Source organism: Symphalangus syndactylus, chromosome 16 (assembly GCF_028878055.3).
Source record: "Symphalangus syndactylus isolate Jambi chromosome 16, NHGRI_mSymSyn1-v2.1_pri, whole genome shotgun sequence".
NCBI lineage: Eukaryota > Metazoa > Chordata > Mammalia > Primates > Hylobatidae > Symphalangus > Symphalangus syndactylus.
The window spans coordinates 14,979,310-15,003,843 of record NC_072438.2 but is presented as its reverse complement, the minus strand read 5'-3'; the positions used below and the strand labels follow the sequence as shown (position 1 = coordinate 15,003,843).

Genomic DNA, 24,534 nt, shown 5'->3' with positions numbered 1-24,534 from the left:
CGCCTCGCTGCGTCTGCGCGCGATTGAGCGGCCTGCCGCCCCGCCCCGCCCCGCGAGTCTGAGGAGCCGCCGCGTCCGCCCGCCCGCCCGCGGTCCGGGAGGGAGGGAGGGAGGCCGGCCCTCCGCTCGCTGGGCATGGAGCCTCCGGCCGCGCGCCTCTAAGGCCCCGGCGTTCATGGTGAGTCGGGGTGCGAGCCGGTGCCTCTCCCGGCGCCCCAGGCCTGCCCGGTCCCGTGGGCCTGTCCTGTCCGGGGCCTGCCAGCCCTGCGGCCCCGCGCAGGTGGAGGGTGCGAGTGTGCATGTGTGCGGTTGTGCGGGTGTGCGGGTGTGCGAGCATCACGTGCATCTGTCCTCAGCAGCCGAAGCTTGCTGTGCACGCTGCTGATGCGCTCTTCTTCTCCCTGGTACTCTTTGTGTCTGTGTTTCCACATATATTCTTTTGGTTCACGTTTACTGGGACGACAAGAGACAGTGCGAGCGAGCACGTCCTTTGAGTCCTCCTTACCCTGTTTTCAGAGCCGGCCAGGCCCAACAGCCCCCTTAGAGGCCAGAAGGGTCTTGCCTGCGATCCGATGAGCCTTTGTATGGAGACGAGACTGCGCTCCGAGCTCTAGAGCTCAGTGAGGTGGTCAGGTTGCAACAAAAACCGGGCGTGTTAAAACCTAGTTCCTTTGAATATGTTTCATTCACCAGCCCGCATATTAACTTTTGATGCTCTGGGAGGAATAGGACTATTAGAAAAGGACTCCTGAGAGTGCTTCCCAGAATGCCAACATTGCCAGTAACTTAGAGAACGCTTTCCAGGAGGGGACTGCAGCTGGTTAAAGAATCCAGGCCAGAGGAACCACTCAGGTGTTCTCAGTGGCTTTGCTTACCGTGAGGTCAGGCTGCAGGGGTTACCCGGGGCTGCCTTTTGGAAGGTGGGGCCTTTGTAAGACCTGTGCAGGCCATTCTTCCCCCTCAAAATGGCAAAACAGAGCCCCTCCCAGATTCTAAACTGGGCTCCCCCCTCCAAGACAATTGCTTTTACAAATGGCCAAGTGTGAGACCAGCCGCGGTGTTGCGGACACTTTCAGTCTCGTGCTCTTTTCCACAAGCAACCCTCTTAGAGTGGAATGTTGTGAAGAGTAATTTCATAGTATATAGTGACAGTCATACTCCTGTCATTTCTGGGCACCTGCTTTGGCTCTGCACCTTATGCTGGTTCTCATTTAATCTTCAAGTGTAACAGATGAGGAAACAGGCTTGTGGATGGAGGAGGAGCTCAAGGTCACTCTGCTGGTGGTGCTGGCTCAGACCAGGCCTGCCGCTGTCCCCCAGCGCTTCCCTGGGTCCTCAGCCTGTGCAGATGTGGTGGCCGTGCTGTCACAGCATTAGTTCAAGTCAGTCTTTTGATAGATACCATTCTGATGGCCGGCCTGCCTTGGCAGCTTTATTCCAGGCGCGCTCCCAAATCCTCAGGTTATTTTCACGGGTGAATCTTGATACTGCAGACAGTGGGGTCGGAGATTTAAGCACAGGATTTGACTGATAACCCTTTCCTCTTCTAGCTAAAATAGATTTCCAGGGAGCCAGAGGCTCCTTCCTGGAAGTCAGGGGGCTTCCACTAGCAGGTTATTGACATCATTGGCTATTTTGTAGTGTTCCTCCAGTTGCTAAGTAGCATTGATGACCCTTCTTGTCTTTCTACCAGGAGTACTTTCTTTTTTCTTTCTTTCTTTTTTTTTTTTTGAGACAGGGTCTTGCCCTGTTGCCCTGGTGCATTTATGGCTTACTGCAACCTTGAACTCCTGGGCTCAAGTGATCCTTGTCTCAGCCTCTTGAATAGTTGGGACCACAGGCACAGCACCTCTGTGCCAGGCTTAGGAATACTTTTTCATTGTTTGAGAATCATGATCCTTTCTTTTCCCTCTTGAAACAAATGTGCATTGAAGCAGGCTTTCCCCCCCGCTTTTTAAACTAACAGACGTTAAACCTAATTCAGGACTCTCATGCCCTTCTTGTCTTTAGCACCGTGCAGATCACACATGGAATGTAGACCCTGCCCCTGGATGCGTCTGAGGGGCTCCCCATACCTCACAGTCTCTCCTCTGGCTCTCTCGTCTCTCCTGGGGCTTGTCCCAACACTCTGGGTAACGTGTTGAGACCTTCAAATCTAGAGCAAAACAACTTTGACTCTGCACATTCCCGGTTCAAATCCTGGTGCTAGCCTGCCTGTGGGTGTCTCTTGGCCACTGCTTCTGCCGTCAGAGTGCCTCTTCCTCTTGGCCTCTAGCCCACATCTTACCTATCTGTCCACTCAACTGGCCCCTTTGTGGAAGCTTCCCATGTCCCCCTGGCCTCAGGCATCCTGCTCTTCCTCCCACAGTGTGTGGCTCACCCCTCCTGGCACACCTCACGGTCTCACCTGTGTGGGAGCCTCTGCCTGCATGTATTGCCCCTGTCGAGTGAGCCCTGCTGGGTCGGAGATTGAGGGTCTCCTAAAGTGCCAGGCCCGCGTGGTCCCTTCACAAATTAGCTTCCTCTTTTCCAAATGGCCCTTTCCCTCTTGCCCTGCTTGCTGAGTCTCTTTTGCTCATGGCCTCTGCATGAGACTGGGGCTCTGCTCAGGCACCCTGCCTCCCTGCTTTTTTTCTTCAACCTTAGCTGGGTCATCAGACCACACCCCACAAGTTGGCTGCTAGTGAGGTGCTGCTGCCATGTTGGTATGGTCTCCTCTTTCCCAGCGTGATTCCTTATAAGCTGCCCAGAGCAGGGACTTTGAACAACTGTGCTTCTAAATTGGCAGCCTGCAAACTTTTTTGAAATTATCCCCAGTTAGACACTTTAAATTGAGACTCATTGTACTGACATAACTAAGTGTAAAGCTGAAGCAACTTGTATTTATGTACTGTCTTATTGTTTTATTTATTTTTTAAATGCTGTTATGACCAATCAAACTGATCTGCTGCTAGAACTTTGAAGAACCTTGCTCTAAATTCCTTTTAGGGGGCTGGGCGCAGTGGCTCAAGCCTGTAATCCCAGCACTTGGGACGCTGAGGTGGGTGGACCACTTGAGATCAGGAGTTCCAGACCAGCCTGGCCAACATGGTGAAACCCTGTCTTTACTAAAAATACAAAAATTAGCTGGGCCTGGTGGCGCGTGCCTGTAATCCCAGCTACTTGGGAGGCTGAGGCAGGACAATCACTTGAACCCGGGAGGCGGAGGTTGCAGTGAGCCAAGGTTGCGCCACTGCACTTCAGCCTGGGTGACAGAACGAGACTCCTTAAAATTAAATAAATAAATAAATTCCCTCTAGGGTTGTCCAGGGTGGCAGCTGTCACTTAAGTGGGCAGTTTATTTTACCTGTTAGGCTTCAGGGCTTTTGACGAGCACAGCAAGATGGGCATTGTTACTTGGTTTAAACCAAGAGACTTCAAAATTTAGTCCCATGCAGAGACAGAATTTGGGAATAATGAGTTGGACCGAGGTGGACCACACCAGTACTTGCCTGGCACACAGAATGGGCTTGGCACTTGAGGGAGTGAGTGCCCAGCCATTTTACTTATTTTATCTCATTTGACCGCCACAGCGGTCTGTATAGTTGCTACCGTTTTATAGCTGAGAACAGGCTGAGAGACAAGACGACTCACCCAAGCCAGGACCTAGAACTGTGGTTTTACGTCCAGAGCCTTAGCCCTTGCTAGGCCGACCCTAGCGCTGATAATCCACAGCTGAGTGTTCTTTCTCCAGGTGCTGTTTCTTCCCCTCCGGGATCCTGGGAGTGAATAGTCCTCTTTCTTGTTTCTAAAGTTGGTTTGTCTGGCCTGGACAGTGAGCTTACTGTTGTCACCTCCAGGTCGCCCTGGGAGAACTGGGTCTAGAGCAGGTCCTGTCACCATTTCCAACACCATTTCTCTTCTAAAGGCTGCCTAAGGTTTTGGAAAGGGCTTTGCCTGGGATTTCAAGCATGAGCAGGCCAGGCCACCTCTATTACTTTATTATTTTAATCATGCCTTGGTCTGTGATTAAAACATAAGCATTTGACCCTGCATCTCTGCTAATCTGTGCACTTAGTTCAGTATTTGAGGTTTCGGTCATGGTTGTGAAAACTACTGAGACTGAATCCAAATGATGGATTACTTCTGATGCGTGTCTGCGAGAGGCTTGCGTGAATTCTGTGATGAGGAGCGTGGCTGTGGAACCCCAGCGCGTGGCCTGTGACCCAGCTTCCTCGCTTGCCCGCCGGGCGAGTCAGACACCTCTGGGTCCCCACGTCTCTTTGGTGCACAGGGAGTCCTGGAGAAACGGCAGCCCTTGTTGATCTGTGGCACTTGCTTTTTCTCCCCCTCAGACCTGAAACCACTGGAAGAGGCAGGAAACCATGCCTGTCTCAGGTAGCCTGCATCCCTGCTTTTGTTTCTTGAAACTTCTTTGGGCCATCTGACCACAGCCACAGCTTTGCCCTGGTGAGGTACAGCATGTCCTTGTGCAGCTGCCTTGTTGGCATGGTCTGGGATGGGGCAGCCCCTTTGGGGGGCTAGTGTGGAGGAGATGGAGTTAACCCAGCATGGTCTGGGGTGGGGCAGCCCCTTCAGGGGGCTGGTGTTGAGGAGATGGAGTTAACCCAGCGTGCGCGTGTAAAGCACTCAGAGGTGCTGGGCTTGTTAGCGTCAGCCGCCGCCACTGTTTGTTGCTGTTGGTAATAGTAAGAAGCTCTGACTGAAGCGATCTGATGTTTCTGGTCATGACTCAAGGCTTTTACTTCCTTTTACTCCTACTTTTTGTATCTGTGCTGTTGGCAACTTGGCAGGGCTCCTGGATTGTTGTTTGGCACTAGAGCATGGTTTTCTGCCTTTTCCGTGGTTGCAGGTCTGAGGGGAGAGAAAGCTAGTGGCGCAGACCAACAAGGGCTGCCCTTCTTCAGCACTCCCTGTGCACCAGAGGCCGTGACATTGCCTCATTCCTTCCAGTGGCCCTCTCGGGGTGAGGCAGGCGGGGTTTCCCATTTTGCAGATGTGGAAAGAAGGCTTAGGGATTTGAAGTGAGCGCCTTGCCCGAGGTCACAGCTGGTGGTTGGTGGATCTGAATTTGCTCCCAGAGCTATGTGGCTGCAGAGGCCACACCTAAGCAGGGTAGGACTCAGGCTTTCCCCTCTAAAACTGCACACCTGTGGGTTTGAGTGTATTCACAGATGATATTGGGCCTGCTCAGGGCGGGAGGCCCAGCCTTGCTGGCTGTATGCTTCAGGCAGGTCACTTCACTTTGAGCCTCAGTTACCCTGTCTGTAAAATGGGTAACACTTGCCAAGCAGATTGCTGTGAAGACAAAGTGAGTCCACATGCACAGGGCACACAAAAGCCGACGGAAATGGGCATCCGCATCCTGCCACAGCTGATTTTGGGCCTGATATCTCTGGCCTTGGCATACAGTTCACCAGACCAGGCTCAGCAGATAAGTAGCACCTCATGGGGTATGTGTTACTAATTCTTGTTAAAATGCAGCATGCCTCAGAATCTTTCTCAACACACAGCTTTTGTTTGATTTCCTATGAAACTGGAGACTTTGACATTCAGGTTCCTGACTTGAAGCTTCATGAGGGCTAGTGCCATGTGAGGTCACGGCTGTGTACCCCATACAGTGTAGATGTTTAGATGCTTGAATCCGGCAAGCAATGAGTCCGTGTTTTCAGTTTTTGGTAAGTGGAAGTAATTTTAGAATTGTAATGAAACCATGTTAAGCCACGGTAAACAATGTTAAGACATGTGACCATATACATCCAGGTGTACAGAAATTGCCCCACCCAACTGCTTCTTGGTGCACGTCCTTCTCATAGCCTGTGTATTTTGAGGAAATGATGTATTTCTTTCTACTTTTTAGATGACTTTCTGGCTAAGAGAATAATTGCTTGCCACATAATTTCACCAGTAACACGCCTCTTGACAGCTAGTTTCCCTGAAATTCATTTAGCAATTTCTCACCACCTCATGACAAACGTGAAATCTTAGGTTAACGCTACCTTTCTTTGTCCTATCTTCTCAATGAGATTATCTTCCCTTCAGGGGCAGTCCTGAGAGCCTTGTCTGTAATATTTCCTTAATTATCTATAATCATCTTAAATGATTGTGTTTTTTGATTTTGCACAGAGCGAAGTACCCACACATTATTTCAGAAGCACCAACCTGTTTGGCTCTCCTGAGTTCTTCCGGCTGGGCGTTTGGAATGTGGGTCACCAGGTGTCACTGAGCTCTTGTGGTTGCAGTGCATGGGTGAATCGGTGACCCAGTGGTGTGGAGGCTGCTCTTAGATTTCCAGGGCATGGAAAAACTATTTACATAACAATTTGCAGTGGCAGCTTCCCAGTGGCCATGATAATAATCAGTTAAAATTTATAGTGTCCAGAAGAGAGAAAACATGCCTTTTACCCAGGAGACAGGAGACCTGAGGCAGTGTTTGAGGGCCTCCTCAAAGGGGCTGCTTTGGTAATGAGATCCTTTATTATTTCCCCACCAACGAGGGAAGTGCGCAGTCATATCATAAAGCAATGGTCTCAACTTTGGAACTCTAAGACCCCTTTAGGCTGGGCACAGTGGCTTATGCCTGTGATCTCAGCACTTTGGGAGGCTGAAGCGGGTGGATCACCTGAGGTCAGGAGTTCAAGACCAGCCTGGCCAACATGGTGAAACCCCATCTCTACTAAAAATACAAAACATTAGCCAGCCGTGGTGGTGGGTGCCTCTAGTCCCAGCTACTTGAGAGGCTTAGGCAGGAGAATCGCTTGAACCGAGGAGGTGGAAGTTGTAGTGAGCCAAGATTGTGCCATTGCACTCCAGCCTGGGCGACAGAGCGAGACTCCATCTCCAGAAAGACCCCTTTACTCAGTGGCTTTTCATTCTGAATAGCAGGAAAGATTTTTGGCAAATTGTCCTCGAAATTGGCTTAAAAGAGTTTCATGACAAAACAACTTTCTTGCTTTCCGAAGGACTTCATCCTGTCTGAAAGGACCTGGAGTCATCCCTGGTTTCTTTGTCCTAGGAATATGAAGACAAGGCTGGAAGACCTAGCAAGCCACCCTCTCCAAAGCAGAATGTGAGGAAGAATCTTGACTTTGAGCCACTTTCCACCACCGCACTCATCCTCGAGGACAGACCAGCGTGAGTTTAAGAAGACTCTCTTTAGAGTGTTTGCTTTAGGAAATAAGTACAACTTGCTAAGCACCTTTTCATTAGAGAAAAACTAGGGTCAGAAAAGGGAAGAAGAGTAAGCCAGAATCACTTCTTATTCCCTATATTAACATGTGTTCTGTAATGATATTAAATGACCAATTTGGAAAACTGTCCTGTAGCATAGAAGTTTTGACCAGGATTTTCCGTTCAGTTAATTTTTCTTTTTACTTTAGCATTTAAAAATAAGTTGTCAGCTGAATGCAGTGGCTCATGCCTGTAATCCCAGCACTTTGGGAGGCCGAGGCGGTGGATCACTTAAGGTCCAGAGTTCGAGACCAGCCTGGCCAATATGGTGAAACCCTGTCTCTACTAAAAATACAAAATACTAAAAATACAAAAAATAGGTGTGGTGGTGGGTGCCGTAATCCCAGTTACTCGGGAGGCTGAGTCAGGAGAATCACTTGAACCTGGGAGGCAGAGGTTGCAGTGAGCCAAGATCACACCATTGCACTCCAGCCTGGGCAACAAGAGCAAAACTCTGTCTCAAAAAAAAAAAAGAAGCAGTGTGTCTTCTGCTGTTTTCTTGTCCTTGAAAATTCTATGTTGGGGAGAGAAATGGAGTACTGGACAGTTAGAGGCCATCAGGAAAAGACTCTGCCCTTTGAAGACCAGTCGTTTTCATGCTCTGAAAGGTGAACTGGCGGACTCTCCTGCAGCAAGTGATGGTCGTTTAAAATGTCCCAGTGAATGTGGGTCCTGTTGTGTGAGGGACACAGGCAGCCAGACACTCCTGCTCTACCTTTACCCTAGTGCCAGTACAGTCACAAGCACGCTTCTGAAAGAGAGCACGAATTGTATTTTTTTAAATGGATTTTGAAGGTATACCAAGATGCTTAGAACTAAGGTGCACATCTGTGTATATGTCAAAAAACAAATGAACCACGTAGCTAGTATGAAATCTGTTCACTTTAAAAATCTGGTTAGGAAATGTCTTCATACATACATGTAACAAATGCTGTTAGGGCACCCTGCTTCAAGAATTAAGTGTTGACAGTTATTAGTGTATTCCAGTCAAATCAAAGTTTCTTTGGAGTGTGGGGTGAAAATATACCAAAAGATTAAGTGTTTATCACTATTGCAGTTGTGGATAATTGTTATGTTCTTCCTGCTAATCTTTATCATTCATTTTTTTTTCTTTTTTCTTTTTTTTTTTTTTTTGAGATGGAGTCTCACTCTGTTGCCCAGGCTGGAGTGCAGTGGCGCGATCTTGGCTCACTGCAACCTCTGCCTCCTGGCTTCAAGCGATTCTCCTGCCTCAGCCTCCCGAGCAGCTGGGACTACAGGCACGTGCCACCACACCCGGCTGCTTTTTGTATTTTTTAGTAGAGACAGGGTTTCAATGTGTTAGTCAGGATGGTCTTGATTTCCTCACCTCGTGATCCTCCTGCCTCGGCCTCCCAAAGTGCTGGGATTGCAGGCGTGAGCCACCGCGCCCAGCCCATTCGTTTTTATTTAATTAATTAATTTATTTATTTTTTGAGTTGGAGTCTCGCTCTGTCGCCCAGGCTGGAGTGCAGTGGCGCGATCTCGGCTCACTGCAAGCTCCGCCTCCCAGGTTCATGCCTTTCTCCTGCCTCAGTCTCCTGATTAGCTGGGACTGCAGGCGCCCGCTACCACGCCTGGCTAATTTTTTGTATTTTTTAGTAGAGACAGGGTTTCACCAGGGTTTCACCGTATTAGCCAGGATGGTCTTGATCTCCTGACCTCATGATCCACTCGCCTCGGCCTCCCAAAGTGCTGGGATTATAGGCGTGAGCCACATTCATTTGTTTTATAGTGAACTTGTTTTTGTTTTTGTAAGAAAGTATTATAAAAGTTTGTGAAAGAACTGTGTAATCTTAAAAAAATGAGTTTTTAGTGTTTGAGCTTTATATTTTTTAGGAAATTATGCTTCAGGTTTTTTTCTCAAAGACTTTTATGTGGTATTTATAATGGTGAAAACTCATTTATTTCCTGTCAAGAAATCTCCCAGCAAAACCAGCTGAAGAAGCTCAGAAGCACAGACAACAGTATGAAGAAATGGTGGTTCAGGCCAAAAAGCGAGGTAATGGGGTTCACACTTGCTGGGTTAGATCAGGCAGCACAGGATTTGTGTCTTTCTGCTTATTTTCTTTTTACCATTTGGAGTCATAGAACCTGAACTTCAGTCCTTGAAATTTGTAGTCTTCCAGTAAAAACAAAAACAAAAAATGCATGCGGAAGTCCCTGACAAGTGAAAACGGGGCTGCAGGGTGGCATGGGCGGACTGCAGGGACTCGGGGGGACATTGAGGCAGGCAGAGGGGAGAAGCGGTGAGACCGCAGGGTTTGCTGGGAGCCTCGCAAGGAGGCCTCTCCCATCCCAGAAGCCCCCAGGGCTGTCCCGGGCGGGCTGTAAAGCCCCAGGCTTTGGAGCAGGGTGCCTGTGTCTCTTGCGGAAGGCTACTATCCATTCCTGGTAGCTTTATTCAAGAGAAAAGCACTTTGAGCTGACGTGAGAAAAGTGACTGTGTAAGATAGAAATACTAGACTACAGAAAGTTTCAGCCATCAACGACACATACATTTCTTTCCCTCTCTGGGTTGTTTTTTAAATTTCCAAGAAGATATTTTGATAACATTCCTTGCAACACTTAAACTCTTTTTCTAGGAGATTTTAAAAATATATAACATGGATGTGAGGGCGATTTGGCTGTCATATCTGTCACTCCATTGATCACCAGGGTTGGTTCGGCTGCTCTACTGGCTAGCCCGGTGTCCCCTTCCCCACTAGCACTCCATGTGCGTCCCTCCCGAAGCTGAGTGTTTGGTCAAAGAGAATGACCATCCCTGATAGAGGACCGGTCTTCAGTCAGGGTGTATGAGTAGCTGCACTCCCCTGCTAGAGCCTCCAGACGGCTCCATTCATAGGAGAATGTAGAGTCGTCAAGCTTCCAGGAGTCCAGACACATCCAAATGAGGCACTGCGTGTAGCAGCCTGCCTTTCTAAAAATAAAAATAAAAAAGGCCAGGCATGGTGGCTCACGCCTGTAATTGCAGCACTTTGGGAGGTCGAGGCGGGTGGATCACCTGAGATCGGGAGTTCGAGACCAGCCTGACCAACATGGAGAAACCCTGTCTCTACTAAAAATAAAAAATTAGCCAGGTGTGGTGGCATATGCCTGTAGTCCCAGCTACTTGGGAGACTGAGGCAGGAGAATTGCTTGAACCCAGGAGGTGGAGGTTGCAGTGAGCCGAGATCATGCCACTGCACTCCAGCCTGGGTAACAGAGCGAGACTCCATCTCAAAAAAAAAAAAAAAAAAAAAAAAAACAACTCTATATATATATATATATATATATATATATATATATAACTATGTGGTATATATGTACAGTGGAATATTATTTGGCCTTAAAAAGGAAGGAAATTCTGGCACATGCGGCCACATGAAGGAATCTTGAAGATACCCTAAGTGAAGCCAGTCAATCAAAACAGGACAAATAATGTATGGTCCACTTCCGTGAGGTCCCTAGAGCAGTCAAACTCAGAGACAAAAAGTAGAATGGTGGGTGCCAGGGGTTGGAGAGACGGGGAGTGGGAAGTTAGTATTTAATGGAGACAGTTTGATTTGGGAAAATGAGAAAGCTCCGGTGATGGATGGTGGTGTGGTTGTGCAGTATGAATGTTCTTAATGCCACTGAACTGTATACTTAAAATGGTAAATTTGTCCACACACAAAAAAAGTATATGTAAACTAAATGCATGGTATTTCTCAGAGCTGCTATTTGTAGATTAAGAGTAATGCTCAAGGCTGGGCGTGGTGGCTCACACCTGTAATCCCAGCGCTTTGAGAGGCCAAGGCGGGTGGTCAGGAGTTTGAGACCAGCCTGGCCAACATGGTAACACCCTGTCTCTACTAAAAATACAAAAATTAGCTGGGCCTGGTGGTGGGCACCTGTAATCCCAGCTACTCAGGAGGCTGAGGCAGGAGAATTGCTTGAACCCGGGAGGCGGAGGTTTCAGTGAGCCAAGATTGTGTCACTGCACCCCACCCTGGGTGACAGAGCAAAACTCCGTCTAAAAAAAAAAAAAAAAAAGTAATGCTCGAGCTGTTAGAAGTCAGCATGGAGCCTGCATTTGGAAGGGGATAGGGCTGGGGGCACAGGAGGGGCTTCCAGTGTTCCAGTAACGTTCGGTTGTTTTGATCAGGATGGTAGTTTCAGGGATTTTTCTGTTTTGTGGTAACTGAATCATGTTCTTTTTTTCTTTCTTTTTTTTTTTTTGAGGCGTAGTCTTGCTCTGTTGCCCAGGCTGAAGTGCGGTGGTGCTATCTTGGCTCACTGCAACCTCTGTCACCTGGGTTCAAGCAATTCTCCTACCTCAGCCTCCCAAGTAGCTGGGACTACAGGCCCCTGCCATCATGCCCAGCTAATTTTTGCATTTTTAGTAGAGACGGGATTTCACCACTTTGGCCAGGCTGGTCTCGAACTCCTGACCTCAGGTGATCCGCCCGCCTTGGCTTCCCAAAGTGCTGGGATTACAGGCGTGAGCCACCACGCCTGGCCAACTGAATCGTATTCTTCTTTGTGTACTTTCCTGTCTAGATGTTATACTCTGTAAGCTTACTAAAGGGCGGGTAATGCCTGGGCCTTCTGGAGTCCATCGGGTGCGAAGTGAGCACTGGAGCTGATGCTCGCTCTGCTTCAGGGCGGTTTTCCTGGGGTGTTTGCAGTGTGACAGGAAAATCACCTTGCCTGGAAATGGTCCATATCAGTTAGTAGATTGTTGTTTTTCTAAATTGTGATTTCTAGAGCTGAAAGAAGCCCAGCGGAGGAAGAAGCAGCTGGAAGAAAGATGCAGAGTCGAGGAAAGCATTGGAAACGCTGTGCTCACCTGGAATAATGAGATCTTACCTAACTGGGAAACAATGTAAGATGTGGCTCTGGGTGTGGCTGAACTGCAGAGCATTTCTTTCTAGAATCTGTGGGCCACAGCTGTAGTCATCATAGCCAGCAGTGACACGCTGGATGCAGCGAATTGAAGTTGCATCATCTTTCTTCCCTCTACCCTGGCTCAGCCTGCGCCATCCCTTGCTTGGAGACTGTGATAGCCCCTTCCCCTCCCTTGCAGTTCACCTTCTTCTCATCTCCTGAGCCAGCTTCTAAAGCATGAGTCGGTGTCCCCTCCCTTACCTAGAATTTCAGTAACTTCCTATGACTGTCAGTACATAGTTTGAAACCTTAGCAGGCAACACCCTTAGTGAGGTGGCCTGCCTTCCTCGGTAGCCTCACCCTCAGACCCCTCTCCTCCACTTGGACAGAGCCCTCTCCCTTGGGAGCCCCCCATAGGTGTTGCTGCTTTTAAACCTGGGGCCTCGCATGTTCCAGGCCCTGTGTCTGGAGTGCTCTTGTCCTGTACCTCCTCAGCCAGCAAACTCCTGTGTGCTCTCCAAAGCTCAGGGAAGACTTTGCTGCCCTCCCCCTGGCTCTGGGGCCCTGTGGTTCTGTGTGCACACAGCTGTCTGTTCAGGCCTCTGTCTTCCTCTCTTTGAGGATAGTGACCCCAGTGTCCAGTAGAGTGCACCCGGCAGAGTCTGGCGGCTGCTGCCCTCTTTACATCTGAGGGGCAGCTGTGGGTCTTGTTTTTATTCTCGTGTTCAGAACGGTGGGGGCCAGTGTGCGGGCAGAAGTCCCAGGGCTGCGCACAGAGGCATTCGGGGAGCTTGGATGCCAGCTTCCCTTCTGCTGTCGTCCCACATGTCAGCACTGCAGGGGTCACGCGGCTCTGCTCAGGGTCTCCACTAGGAAAATATGCTCAGAGCATGCTTTTTAAGGCAGTGTCCTCAAAAGGCTTGATGCTGTCAGGAAACACTTTATACTTGTTCTCCCATGGGATCTAGTAACAAGAACAGAGGTCCTCAGAATGCTTGCTCCTCTCACCGAGGGAGACCACTGTGGTCCGTCCTACAGGGCCCTGGGTTGGATGTGGTCTGAATGCATTGCATGCAGACCCGCAGCAGCTCCCGTTGACTGCACACGGATGCTGCCTGGCACTGTTCTGGGTGCTTTTGCACTTTATCTCACTTCATCCTCACAGTAGCCCTTGGGTGTAGGTTTCATCATCTTGACTTTGGAGAGGATGGTATAGGTTCAGAGAGGAGAGATCATTTGTCCAGATTCTGCAGGTAAGGATGGAGTTAGGATGCAGCCTGCTTTCTGCATCCTCAAGCCTGTGCTCCCCACGATGTTGCGTTCAGAGGCACCATGGGGGCCTGGTTTGCCCAGGCTGTTGGCAGTGTGTGTTCCTTGTCCCAGCAGAGCTGAAGGACTCTGTACAGTCCAGAATGTTCTGAGTCAGCAGTTCTTCTCCACAGTTAGAGCTTGCCAGCTCACATCTGGGCGCTGAGCCTGTATTGGCGTCGTGACGGCCGTCTGCTGACTCTGCTGGGGTCTGCTTCTGACTCCAGTGCTGCCGCAGTGCTGCCTGGCACTCCTCACCCACTGCCAGCTATGTGCTGTTCCGTAGGAGGCCAGGCCATTGCTTTTTCCTGTGTTTTCTGCTCGGAAAGTCCTTCCCATCCTTCACGTGCTCAGGTCATTCAGAACTTGCCTCCAGAGTGTGCCTGGGCCTCCGGTTCGTGGTGCCCCGCACTATGCTGTGCTCTTCCATACCTGCCACGGCAATTGCCAGCGGAAGGGGATTGTTGATTTGATCTTTACAGAGCCCTGGACTCTAAGCTTCCTGAGGGCGGGGGCTGTGCCTGATGCAACGGTGCATCCCAGCTCTTGGTGGTTCGGGGCTAGGCACGCAGGTAGATAAATGTCTTTGTGTAGAACAAACTCAAACTCCTGCTTCCATTTTTGTCCAGGTGGTGCTCTAGAAAAGTTCGAGATTTATGGTGGCAGGGAATCCCTCCAAGTGTGAGAGGCAAAGTCTGGAGCTTAGCCATTGGCAACGAGTTAAATATCACCCACGGTGAGTGACCTGCGTGATCCTGGGGAGTCCACCTCCAGGCCCTATGGCTTTTTCTCTCCCTTTTGCCCTGTTGGAAAGAATGGCAGCCATTGCCATGAATCTATGTCTTTTGAGAGACCAGGAGACTGTGTCCTTCAGGAGAGAGGGGCAGTTGGGAGGCCTGGGTTTAGTGCTGTGCAGTCCGGTTACCTGACAGCTCAGCGCAGGAGCTCTTGAATAGAGGGGGCTTGGAAGACAGGGCTTAAAGCATCTGGGAGGTGCCTGAGCTTCGCAGATCAAAGTCCTAGGAAGGCAAGGCTTGCCTGGGGTGTGAGTGTGGAAGGGGCAGGTGGTTCTTGCTGTGAGGGTGTTTATCGTACTGGGGTGTCTGTTGGTATTTTATGGGATTTTTTTTCAGGCAGCCTTGGAGGGGACAACATACTGTGCTGGGACTGGGGTCCTTGGGGCTCTGGGAGTTTGTCGGCTGGGTGAGAACCATGCTCACCGATCTCTTGCTGTGTTGCATCTGCTCAGTTTGCGTGTACACGTCCTCCCTCAGGCTGAATTCCCTTCCCCAGGTGTCCTGAGCACTCTGCAGCGTGTCCAGAGTGAAATAGGTGCCAGGAGCCCACAGACTTCAAATTAAGTGATTAATACTGGCAGCCATTCTTTTCACTTCTGCCTCCCTGCCTGCGATCTGAGTGGTGGAAAGACGGGGCTGCCTTCCTGCTCTTTCTGGGGCCTAGGACCTGCTGGGGAGTTGATGATGTGGTTTTTATGCTCACGAAGGCCTTGAGTTTAAACAGTTGATTTGTATCTTCGCTCTCTAGTTGGGGGTTGTTGTTCTTATCTTGACAGGCTATCTTAGCCTCATTCCAGGCAGGGTCTCTCCTCGCAGAGCGTCAGTCAGCTGGCTGGTGACTGGCTTCTGTGCGGTGCGGTCCTACAGAGGAACGTGGGGGCCCGGAACTCCCTCTTTTGGCTAAATCCATACCTACCAAAATTTTAACATCTCTCTGTGAGAAGATGAATAACGTTTAACTTGTGGAAATGGTTTTTTAAAAGCATCCTCAGAAGTTGAGGTTTGGAGAAATTACTGAGCATTTATTTCTAAACTCTTGTCTCTGCAGATTGGATGGAATGCACAGTACTTTTTGTGTTTAATTTTTGCTTCTCACTGATACCTGGGTGGATTTTATTTAAATTAAAACCTATGGACCATATTGTTTTGGATTGGGCTAAACGGCTGATGAGTTAGTTACATGTTTAGACATGAGTCTTAGACATTTGTCCAAACCTTGGTATTGGCTCGATTTGTGTCCATTGTGTTTGTCTTGTATTGTGAGCCGGGCAGTGTCGGTGGCCCCCACTAGCACTGGTGCTCGGGAAGCTGGGCCCTCACTTGCTGTGCTCTCTACCTTTTCACCCTCACCCAGCCTGGGTCTCTGCATGTGGCAGGCCCTTAAGAAACACCTGCTGTGTGAATGAATGCCGCCTTATTGGGTCCTGCTTAATCTCGGTTTTACTACATCTCCAAGCCAGTGTAAGAACACAAACTCAGTTGCTGAGTACCAAGCATCATATTAGGTTCTTTACTTACAGATCTTATTTGATATTGACAGTGCGACCTTGACCTCATTTTCCTCTAGAGAAGGCTTAGCATCCTGGAAAGGCTAGTACCGTGCCCAGGTCTCTGGCTCGTGTGTGGCTGCCCAGGACTCTGATCCTAGCCCAGGCTAATCCTGAAGCCCGTGTTCTGACTTGCAGAGCCCTAAGGTTTTGCTCTTGTGGTTGTACAATTGGAAACTTAGTGAAAGTCAACCTAATAGTACTATTAAAACTTCACTTTTAGGGCCCCAGTCAATCTTGTACTTTGACATTGGAGCAGGGGGTCTGGGAAGAAGATGTGGTAGCTGTCCAGCCTCCAGCATTCCCCAGATACACACCAATAAAGCCATGGGGGAGACTTAAAACCCTTTGATACTTTGACCCATTGAACCCCGAGGCTGGCAGCCTCTGTGACTGAACTGTCAAATGCCTCACTTGGGAAGTGATTCCCGAGTGGCCATGGCCACACAGTGGTTTTCATCCACCTCCTGCCACAATGACCAAAGCTTGGCCTGCCTCCTAGAGGCCGACAGCAGGTGGAAGTGCCAACAGGTGCATGAGGCACCAGCTCAGAGCAGCGTGGGATTGTCCTGGGAGCACGCGTGCTGAGTTACTGCTTTGGACACTGATACTATAATAGCGAAACTAAATTTTGGATTACATTTTAATAAAATAGTGTGCACTGCCCAGAAGGCAGATGTGCTCTGCTGTATTTTCCAAAAGTAATGATGGGAAAAATAAAGTGCTAAAAATTCCATGGGTAGCTGCAATTAAAGTCTCAGTGATAGACAAGTGATTGTGTGTAATCTGAGACATCTGGATGCTGATCAGGACCATCAGAGCCAGAGGAGTGGCAGCTGCAGCGGCTGGCGCTTGTCATCCCAGCACTTTGGGAGGTTGTGGCGGGGGGAATCACCTGAGGTCAGGAGTTTGAGACCAGCCTGGCCAACACGGCCAAATCCCATCTCTACTAAAAAAAAAAAAAAAAAAATTCACTGGGCGCAGTGGCGTGCACCTGTAATCCCACCTATTCAGGAGGCTGAGGCAAGAAAATCGCTTGAATCCGGGAGGCAGAGGTTGCAGTCAGCCAAGATCGTGCTACTGCACTCCAGCCTGGGCGACAGAGCAAGACTCCATCTTGGAAAAAAAAAGAAAAAGCCAGATGACCAGAAGCACCTGAGACGGGGCTGTGTCGGGAACAGGGCGCTTAGAAGGAGCCCTGTGGGTTCAGCCTTCACACTTGTCCTTGAAAGAAGAATGGGGCATGGATATACCCGTGGAGGTCTGTGTAGGCTAGTGAAGTCATATTGTTTAACTATTACTAAACCACCCGAAGAGAGCTGCCACAAAAATAAGTTCTAAATATGGAGATTTGGAGGCCGTCATGATCCTTCTCTGCCAGCAAGAGTCCTGTTTTTTGAAGCTCCTGTGTATTCCTGGGATCTCCCCCAACCCCTGCTCCACTGCCAGGCAGCAAGACTAGGCCTGTGCCAGGTGGGGGCAATTGCATCATGTCCTTACTTGAAACCGGAAGATTCTTTGCTGGTCCTTCCTTCCCTCCCTCTGTCAGTGAGACATTCCTTGATTGTGTTGCTGTGTGTCAATTCCAGTGCTGTGTGTTTTGGATACAGAGGGAGTGAGAGAGCTTCACCATCTTGCCCCAGGGATCTCACGGTCTGGGAGAGGCAGTGGACAAGTCACAAAGACCAAAACAGGGCAGTTTTGTGGGTGGGCTGTGTTATAGAAGTAAATAGTGGTGATGTGTGTAATCTTTCTTTGTTTAAGGCTGTGTCTTTAAACAATAAAATTACTTTCAGGCAAAGTTGGGGGGAATTGTTTAAGTAGCCTGCTAAGTGTGCATTAAGTCTATTATAGTTGAACTTAAGTATTTGGAGGAAATAGTACTGTGTTCTGTGGCGGTTTTGACGAAAAATACTTGTGCACATAACACTTACCCAGAGGCTTTTCTTCCAGAGCTCTTTGACATCTGTCTTGCCCGAGCCAAGGAGAGGTGGCGGTCCCTTAGCACGGGAGGCTCTGAAGTGGAGAATGAAGGTAGAGTGTCTTCTAAAACCAGCGGGCCGCTGCAGTCAATTATGTTTGTCATTCTTCATTACATAGTGAAGAAAGTTGACTTAACTACAGTAGAGATTGATGTGGATTCATAAAAAGCTCCACGAGAAAAGGGTTTTTTTTTTTTCTTAAGCAAAAATTAAAGGTAAAAAGCTTTTATAAGAAATTGGCCGGCTGTAGTGGCTCATGCCTGTAATCCCAGCACTTTGGGAGGCTGAGGTAGATGGATCACCTGAGGTCAGGAGTTCAAGACCAGCCTGGCCAACGTGGCAAAACCCTGTCTGTACTAAAAATACAAAAATTAGGCCAGGTGCAGGGGCTCACGCCTGTCATCCCAGCACTTTGGTAGGCTGAGGCGGGTGGATCATGAGGTCAGGAGTTCAAGACCAGCCTGGTTAACATGGCGAGACCCCATCTCTACGAAAAATACGAAAATTAGCCAGGCGTGGTGATGGGTGCCTGTAATCCTAGCTACTCGGGAGGCTGAGGCAGGAGAATCACTTGAACCCGGGAGGTGGAGGTTGCAGTGAGCTAAGACCACGCCACTGCATTCCAGCCTGGGTGACAGAGTGAGACTCTGTCTCAAGAAAAAACAAAAATTAGCTGGGCATGGTGATGTGCACCTGTAATCCCAGCTACTCGGGAGGCTGAGGCAGGAGAATTACTTGAACCCTGGAGGTGGAGGTTGCAGTGAGCCAAGATCTCACCACTGTACTGCAGCCTGGGTGACAGAGCAAGACTCCCTCTAACAAAAGAAAGAAAGAAATAGAACATCCCAGTTCCTGAGAGGTATTTGTGTCCTGACATGCTGGAGGGCTGGTCATAACCAGTGTCATTACCTTTAAAGTTGTTCACGTGACTTCCAGTAGCCTGGTATCCGGAATTAGTTGAATACTGGCTTACAGAGGAGCTCAGAATTACAGTGACAAGAACACTGCATGTTTGCTAGATTAGGCCTTTAGAATTCTCCATAACACACAAGAATGATTACTTCTGTTGGTTAAGAAGTACATTATTTTACCAATCATTTTTGCAGTCTTTGTGGTATTAGAATTCTAAAAAGTATAAAACAAATTATTTATGATTACTTGTTAGAGATATACACTGGCTGGGCACAGTGGCTCGTGCCTGTAATCCTAGCACTTTGGGAGGCTGAGGTGGGCAGATAAGGCCAGGAGTTTAAAGCCAGCGTGGGCAACAAAGACCCTGTCGATACAAAAAGATAAAAGAAAAAAGAAATATTACACGAGTATAATACCGCAATAGTTTCTACATCTAGTGAGTTTACACTGAAGATGTTTGAGATCGAGCAGTGATACGTGTGTGTGTGTGTGTGTGTGTTTATGCTTGGAGTTTCTTTGTGTTTATTCTGCTACTTGTCCTTGCTTTCCACTGATTGTTATTGGTGAGAGGCAAAATGTTAGATTTTGATTTCAGACTCTAGAAAATATCTAATGATAATCTAGAATTAGCTGGTGCCATAAGATATTTTGTTCTCTAAGAAACCCTACAATCTGTTAAATACTCTGAAGCTGCACTCTGAGTCAAGATGTGATTAGGTCAGTGTGCTTCTGAAGAACTTTTTTCTGTGTTTCATTCTTATAAAACTTCAAAGGCTCATAATTGTCCTACATTCGTGCCCTTGAGGAATGTAATGATGTTTGGCATCTTTTGACAGATGCTGGTTTTTCAGCAGCAGACAGAGAAGCCAGTCTGGAGCTTATTAAACTGGACATTTCTAGAACATTTCCTAATCTCTGCATTTTCCAGCAAGTAAGTGGTGGTGACTTGTTGCTTTCAAGTATGTTTTGTCTAAAATTCATAGATGCCGAACTGCATATATTTGTTGTCAAGTTTGAAAGGTACTTAGGTTTTTGGGGGTGTTAGGAGGTAGGGTGGATGTTACTGTTAAATACATTTAAACTGTTTAAAGTGTAACTGATCCTTTCCAACAAGTATTTACTATGTCCATACTTGTGCTCTAAAAGACGATTCTGTCTTCCTCTTGAGATACATGTCTCAGGACCCCTGTAGGTCTGGTCTGAGAGGGTCCCCATGGGTGGCTGTGTCTGCTGGTGCTTTCCTGGACACTCCCCTGCTCTCAGGACTGTGTGTAGCAGCCTGCGCTCAGCAAGGCCATGGCGATGTGATGGGCTTCGGCTCAGATGAGCCCAGTGCAGTGAGCCTGTGTGAGAAAGGGAAATCCCTGGCAGCCTGGGTGGGTGGCCAAGCCGGGGTGGCAGGTGTCTGAGCAGGTGGACCAGGAGAGCAGTGCAGCTGAGGGACAGAAGCCGGCTGTGGGAGATAGGACAGGCTCCTTGGGTGGCAGGAGAAGCAGAGTGGAGCCTCCTCCTGGGCATCTTGATCTGGAGGTCTTTTGACCCCTTTCTTACCTATAACGGGTTTTGCGGGGCGGCGGCGGTGCCGGGGGGGGCAGTTGTTCTTGCAGAATACCTCTGCACCTGTCCCTCGTCTGTTCTCACTGCCTTTACTCAGTCAGGTTCTCATCTTTGTGGATTTCCACGTGGGTCTTCAGAAATTTTTTCAGAAGAGGAAAGAGGGAATCTACAAAGCTACCAGCAGCCTTGGTCCTGGTGTCTGGTGCATGAGCCCAGTGAGCACTCCACTGCCTTGCAGTAGGCAGTTGACTTAGCTGGGAGCCTGTTTCCTGGAACCCCACTTCTCCCACAGGGCAGATTTCAGCTTCTCTGCCCTTTTCCCCCAGTTCGTCTCCATAGGCCTCAGTGCACTCCATGCTTGCAGCCCCTGCATTGCTCTCTTGGAGCTGCTCCTGTTTCTTGCCCTTGGAGGGGAAAGGCTTTCTTCCACCTGCCCAAAAGGCCCTTCCCCACCCTCCACCCACAGTTCATGTGCCCCCTCACCAGGCTCTCAGAGGGATCCAGGAGATGCAGCTTTCTAGAAAGGAGTTTCACCTTTGATTTCAAACAAATTTGGGCTTTAATCACAGATTGCCTTCTCACTAGCTTTGGGCAAATCCATCTTTTTGAGCCTTAGTTTGTTCATCTGTAGCAGGGTGATCATACCAGCCTAACAGGGCCGTTGACAGTACTTGGCAGATAACAACGCTTGTTGTTATTAAATCTCTTTGAAAGTAATTTGAAACTAAAAGACAACTAAATCCAACCAGAGGTCAAAGGGCCATATTCTACCAGGTGGCAGCAGAAGTGTGTGATGAAAGAGGTGGTAGGAGGAAGCCAAAGAAGTTTCTTTCCAGGTCTTTCAATCCAATGTAGAGATCTCTCAGCCCTGGTAGAAAGTAGCTTAGTAACCTTTCTAATGAGCAGAGATCGAGTGTACTAAAAAGAAAGCAAAGAACAGTTGAGGGGGAGAGTGGGGAACTGAGATGTCCAAAAGCAGTTAAGGTCATTTATTATTTTTTCTTTTTTGAGACAGAGTTTCGCTCTTGTCACCCAGGCTGGAGTGGAATGGCATGATCTCGGCTCACCACAACCTCCGTCTCTCGGGTTCAAGCGATTCTCTTGCCTCAGCCTCCCGAGTAGCTGGGATTACAGGCGCCCACCACCATGCCCGTCTAATTTTTGTATTTTGGGGAGAGATGGGATTTCACCATTGTTGGCCAGGCTGGTCTCCAACTCCTGACCTCATGATCAGCCCATCTCGGCCTCCCAAAGTGCTGGGAATACAGGTGTGAGCCACTGCGCCCAGCCGCATCATTTTCATTTAAGAAATGACATTTAGCACCAAAGTGAGATGGAAGGATCAAAATTACAACGGTAGAAACCCTTTGAAGTTAAAAACATTTAGCTTTAAGATAAGTTTTGTGTAATGCTCTTGTTTTCTTGTTTAGCCTTGGCCTGGATAAAACTTTGTTACAGTCATACTAGTCCTTAGACTGGCATTTGGTGCCACTGCAGACTGTCACCCCCACCCTAGCCCTGGATGTTGTCATTTTTACCCTCTCATTGCTATTTTTCCTTTTGTCCCTCTGTGATTTGGAACTGTCTTTTCTTTTACTTAGCTCTTTTCACATGCTAGAATATGATGGTCTGGGCCATGGCATTCTTTTGTAAGCCACCTGTGGTCACCTGTGGAGTGACTTCTTATCTCTCACCATGTGTGATTTTTATTCCTTGTGTTAAATGTAGGTACCTGGTAGACATAGACAGTAAGTGTTTGGGACTGAGCCTGTCCTTTTGTAGTATCTTCTCACATGCTAACTTCAGCGTGAGGCATCTCTGCACTTTCTTCTATGCTCCATTGGGAAAGTAATTCCAACAATTGAATTTTTGGAAGCAGTTATAAGAGCAAATGGAAATGTTAGAGGGGTGGAAGAGCTGGGAGAATGTTTAAACAAAATGGTAGCTACCAGGACTTAGAAGAGTGTGTTTCCTGAACTTGCCATTCAGAAAACTAACAGAAACAAGGAGAGTGATAAGCCTGGGAAGAGAGGCAGAAAGGATAGTCAGGATGTGGGGCACAGCGGGAGATGGCCTGAGTGACACTGAGCAGTCACCTGCTTTGAAGAGCCCCCGGATACCTGGCTCTCCTGGTGGGCTTTGAAAGGGAACACAGTTATACAGCAGGAGCCAAATAAAGGATATTTGTCCAGGGTGGTGCTCCTGCCTGGCCCTCCAGCTTCTTTTCAGAGCAGTTCCATAGCGTGAGCTGCAGACTTCCCTAGCTGTGAATGGGTAATTTGTTAAATTCCATGTGCATATAGAGCTGCTGGCATCATGCTTGGCGTATTTCATAATGCTGAAAATAGCAGGAGTGGCAGCGGCAGCAGTAGTAGCATCAGATGTTCTTCTGAGCACTAACAGTACTCATGCATGTGTTGTTTTTGCTGTGTTGATCCTTTTAGGGTGGTCCATATCATGACATGTTGCACAGTATTTTGGGCGCTTATACTTGTTACCGGCCAGATGTGGGTTATGTAAGTGAAGTTTCTCAGTATTTTATAATGTTATCTAAAAAGAAAGTCAGATATTGTCCAGCACGTGTTAGCTGCAAATGTCATGCCAGTGCCTTCGTTTTTGCTGAGGAGTATGAAGAGTCTCGTGGTAAGTGAGTTGACTCAGTTTCCTCTTAAAGAAATAGCTGTCATGGCTGCTCTGGGGCATTAATCACCTTTTAATCGAATGCAATTTTCATTTTTGGCATGTGACTTTTTTCCAACATTAAATCAAAGAAGTCTTAACCATGTTAAAAGCAGCAACCATTAAAAAGCACTGCTGATACTTCTGTGGCTTCGCGGATGTGTGTGCACATGCATGGTTTGATATTAAGCTTATTGAGATAGATACACATGTCTACAGCACCGGGACACTGCACATAGGAAAGAGCAGTATTTCAGATGCCGTGGGCTTAAGAGAGCTGGTTTAGGGTTTTCCATCTGGGGGGCGGGAGCAGGGGTGGGGACTGAAGGAGAGCAGGCCAGGTGGCTGGGGTGGCAGAGTGGTGGTTCTGAGTGAGGGCAGTTCAGCGTTGGGTGGCTGGTGGAGTGGGGCGGCTCTGGGGACCCTTCTAGCGTGAGGGTGGTAGGTTTGTCTTTGCTAAAATGAACGCACTACGGTGACCCTGTGGCCACTGATTTTAACGTGCCTTTCTCCCCTCTCTCAGGTCCAGGGCATGTCCTTCATAGCAGCAGTGTTGATCTTGAACTTAGATACTGCAGATGCCTTTATTGCTTTTTCTAACCTTTTGAATAAACCCTGTCAAATGGCGTTTTTCAGAGTGGACCATGGCCTTGTGAGTATCCTCTGTGTTCGAGCCCTGGGTACTGTGTCTTTAAATGTCAAGAGTTGCTTACTCGTCTGTTTTCAGTGGAAAAAAAGAATACATTTTCTCTCTGTGAAGAGATGTTTAGAGTAAGCAGCACTCTAAGGTGGAGGATGATTTTGAGCAGTGTATTGCCTGGAAGCTTAAAAAGACATGGTTAGTAGCCATATGTCTGGGTTTCTTAATACGTTCTCTCAGAAAGACATTACCTGTATTTTTGAAAATGTATTCTTTTAATGTAGGAAGAAGTGTGGCTCCGGCTTAAACACACACACTTGGTGTCAAAGTCACAGCTTGATGGCACTGCCCATGTTTGGGCCTGTTAGGTAGAACATGTCATAATTGAGCTGTGTTGCTGCTCATTGTCACCCTGCTTTGTGAAGTGTGCCCACGCTCGGGAGAAAGGAGACACACTGAAGACCATACTTCTTTATTTTTTAAAAGGCAGCCATTTGTTTAGTGGACTGCTCTAGTCTTTATGACACTGCATAAGTGGGAGGCAGTGACAGTGGGGGGTGGTGACTGACAGTGGGGGGTAGGGTTTACATGCATCCCAGATAAGCCCTCTGCGCGGTTCAGTTGAGGAGATAAGGCTCAGAGTGAAGGGACTCGTTCAAGGCATGCATCTGGTAAGTGGAGGAGCTGAGATTTGAATCCGTTCTGGTTCCTAAGGCTTTGTTCTTTCTGTAGCGTAGAAGTCACCAATTTAACAAGCCCATCGGGGTTGTTTTTTGTTTTTTGTTTTTTTTTTTTTTTTTTGACAGAGTCTTGCTCTCTCACCCAGACTGGAGTGCAATGGTGCGATCTCAGCTCACTACCACCTCCGCTTCCTGGGTTCAAGCGATTATCATGTCTCAGCCTCCCTAGTAGCTGGGATTACAGGTGTCTGCCACCATGCCTGGCTAATTTTTTGTATTTTTAGTAGAGATGGGGTTTTGCCGTGTTGGCCAGGCTGGTCTTGAACTCCTGACCTC

General features: G+C 48.4%; 1 protein-coding gene across 5 annotated transcripts in view; it reads left to right on the top strand.

Moving 5' to 3' along the window:
- The window catches only part of TBC1D14 (TBC1 domain family member 14), a 121,172-nt gene that overhangs the window by 75,559 nt on the left and 21,079 nt on the right, over positions 1-24,534 (top strand). For 4 of the 5 annotated variants that reach the window (XM_063619742.1, XM_055246682.2, XM_063619741.1 and 1 more), the window contains exons 4-11: positions 7,016-7,134; positions 9,168-9,250; positions 11,977-12,094; positions 14,034-14,140; positions 17,702-17,782; positions 19,479-19,573; positions 22,644-22,715; positions 23,402-23,530. In XM_063619742.1, the coding sequence (XP_063475812.1) occupies positions 7,016-7,134; positions 9,168-9,250; positions 11,977-12,094; positions 14,034-14,140; positions 17,702-17,782; positions 19,479-19,573; positions 22,644-22,715; positions 23,402-23,530 (804 nt within the window). Of the gene's footprint in view, positions 1-6; positions 179-7,015; positions 7,135-9,167; positions 9,251-11,976; positions 12,095-14,033; positions 14,141-17,701; positions 17,783-19,478; positions 19,574-22,643; positions 22,716-23,401; positions 23,531-24,534 lie in introns of those variants that run through there. The other variant, XM_063619743.1, reaches the window with a different exon arrangement.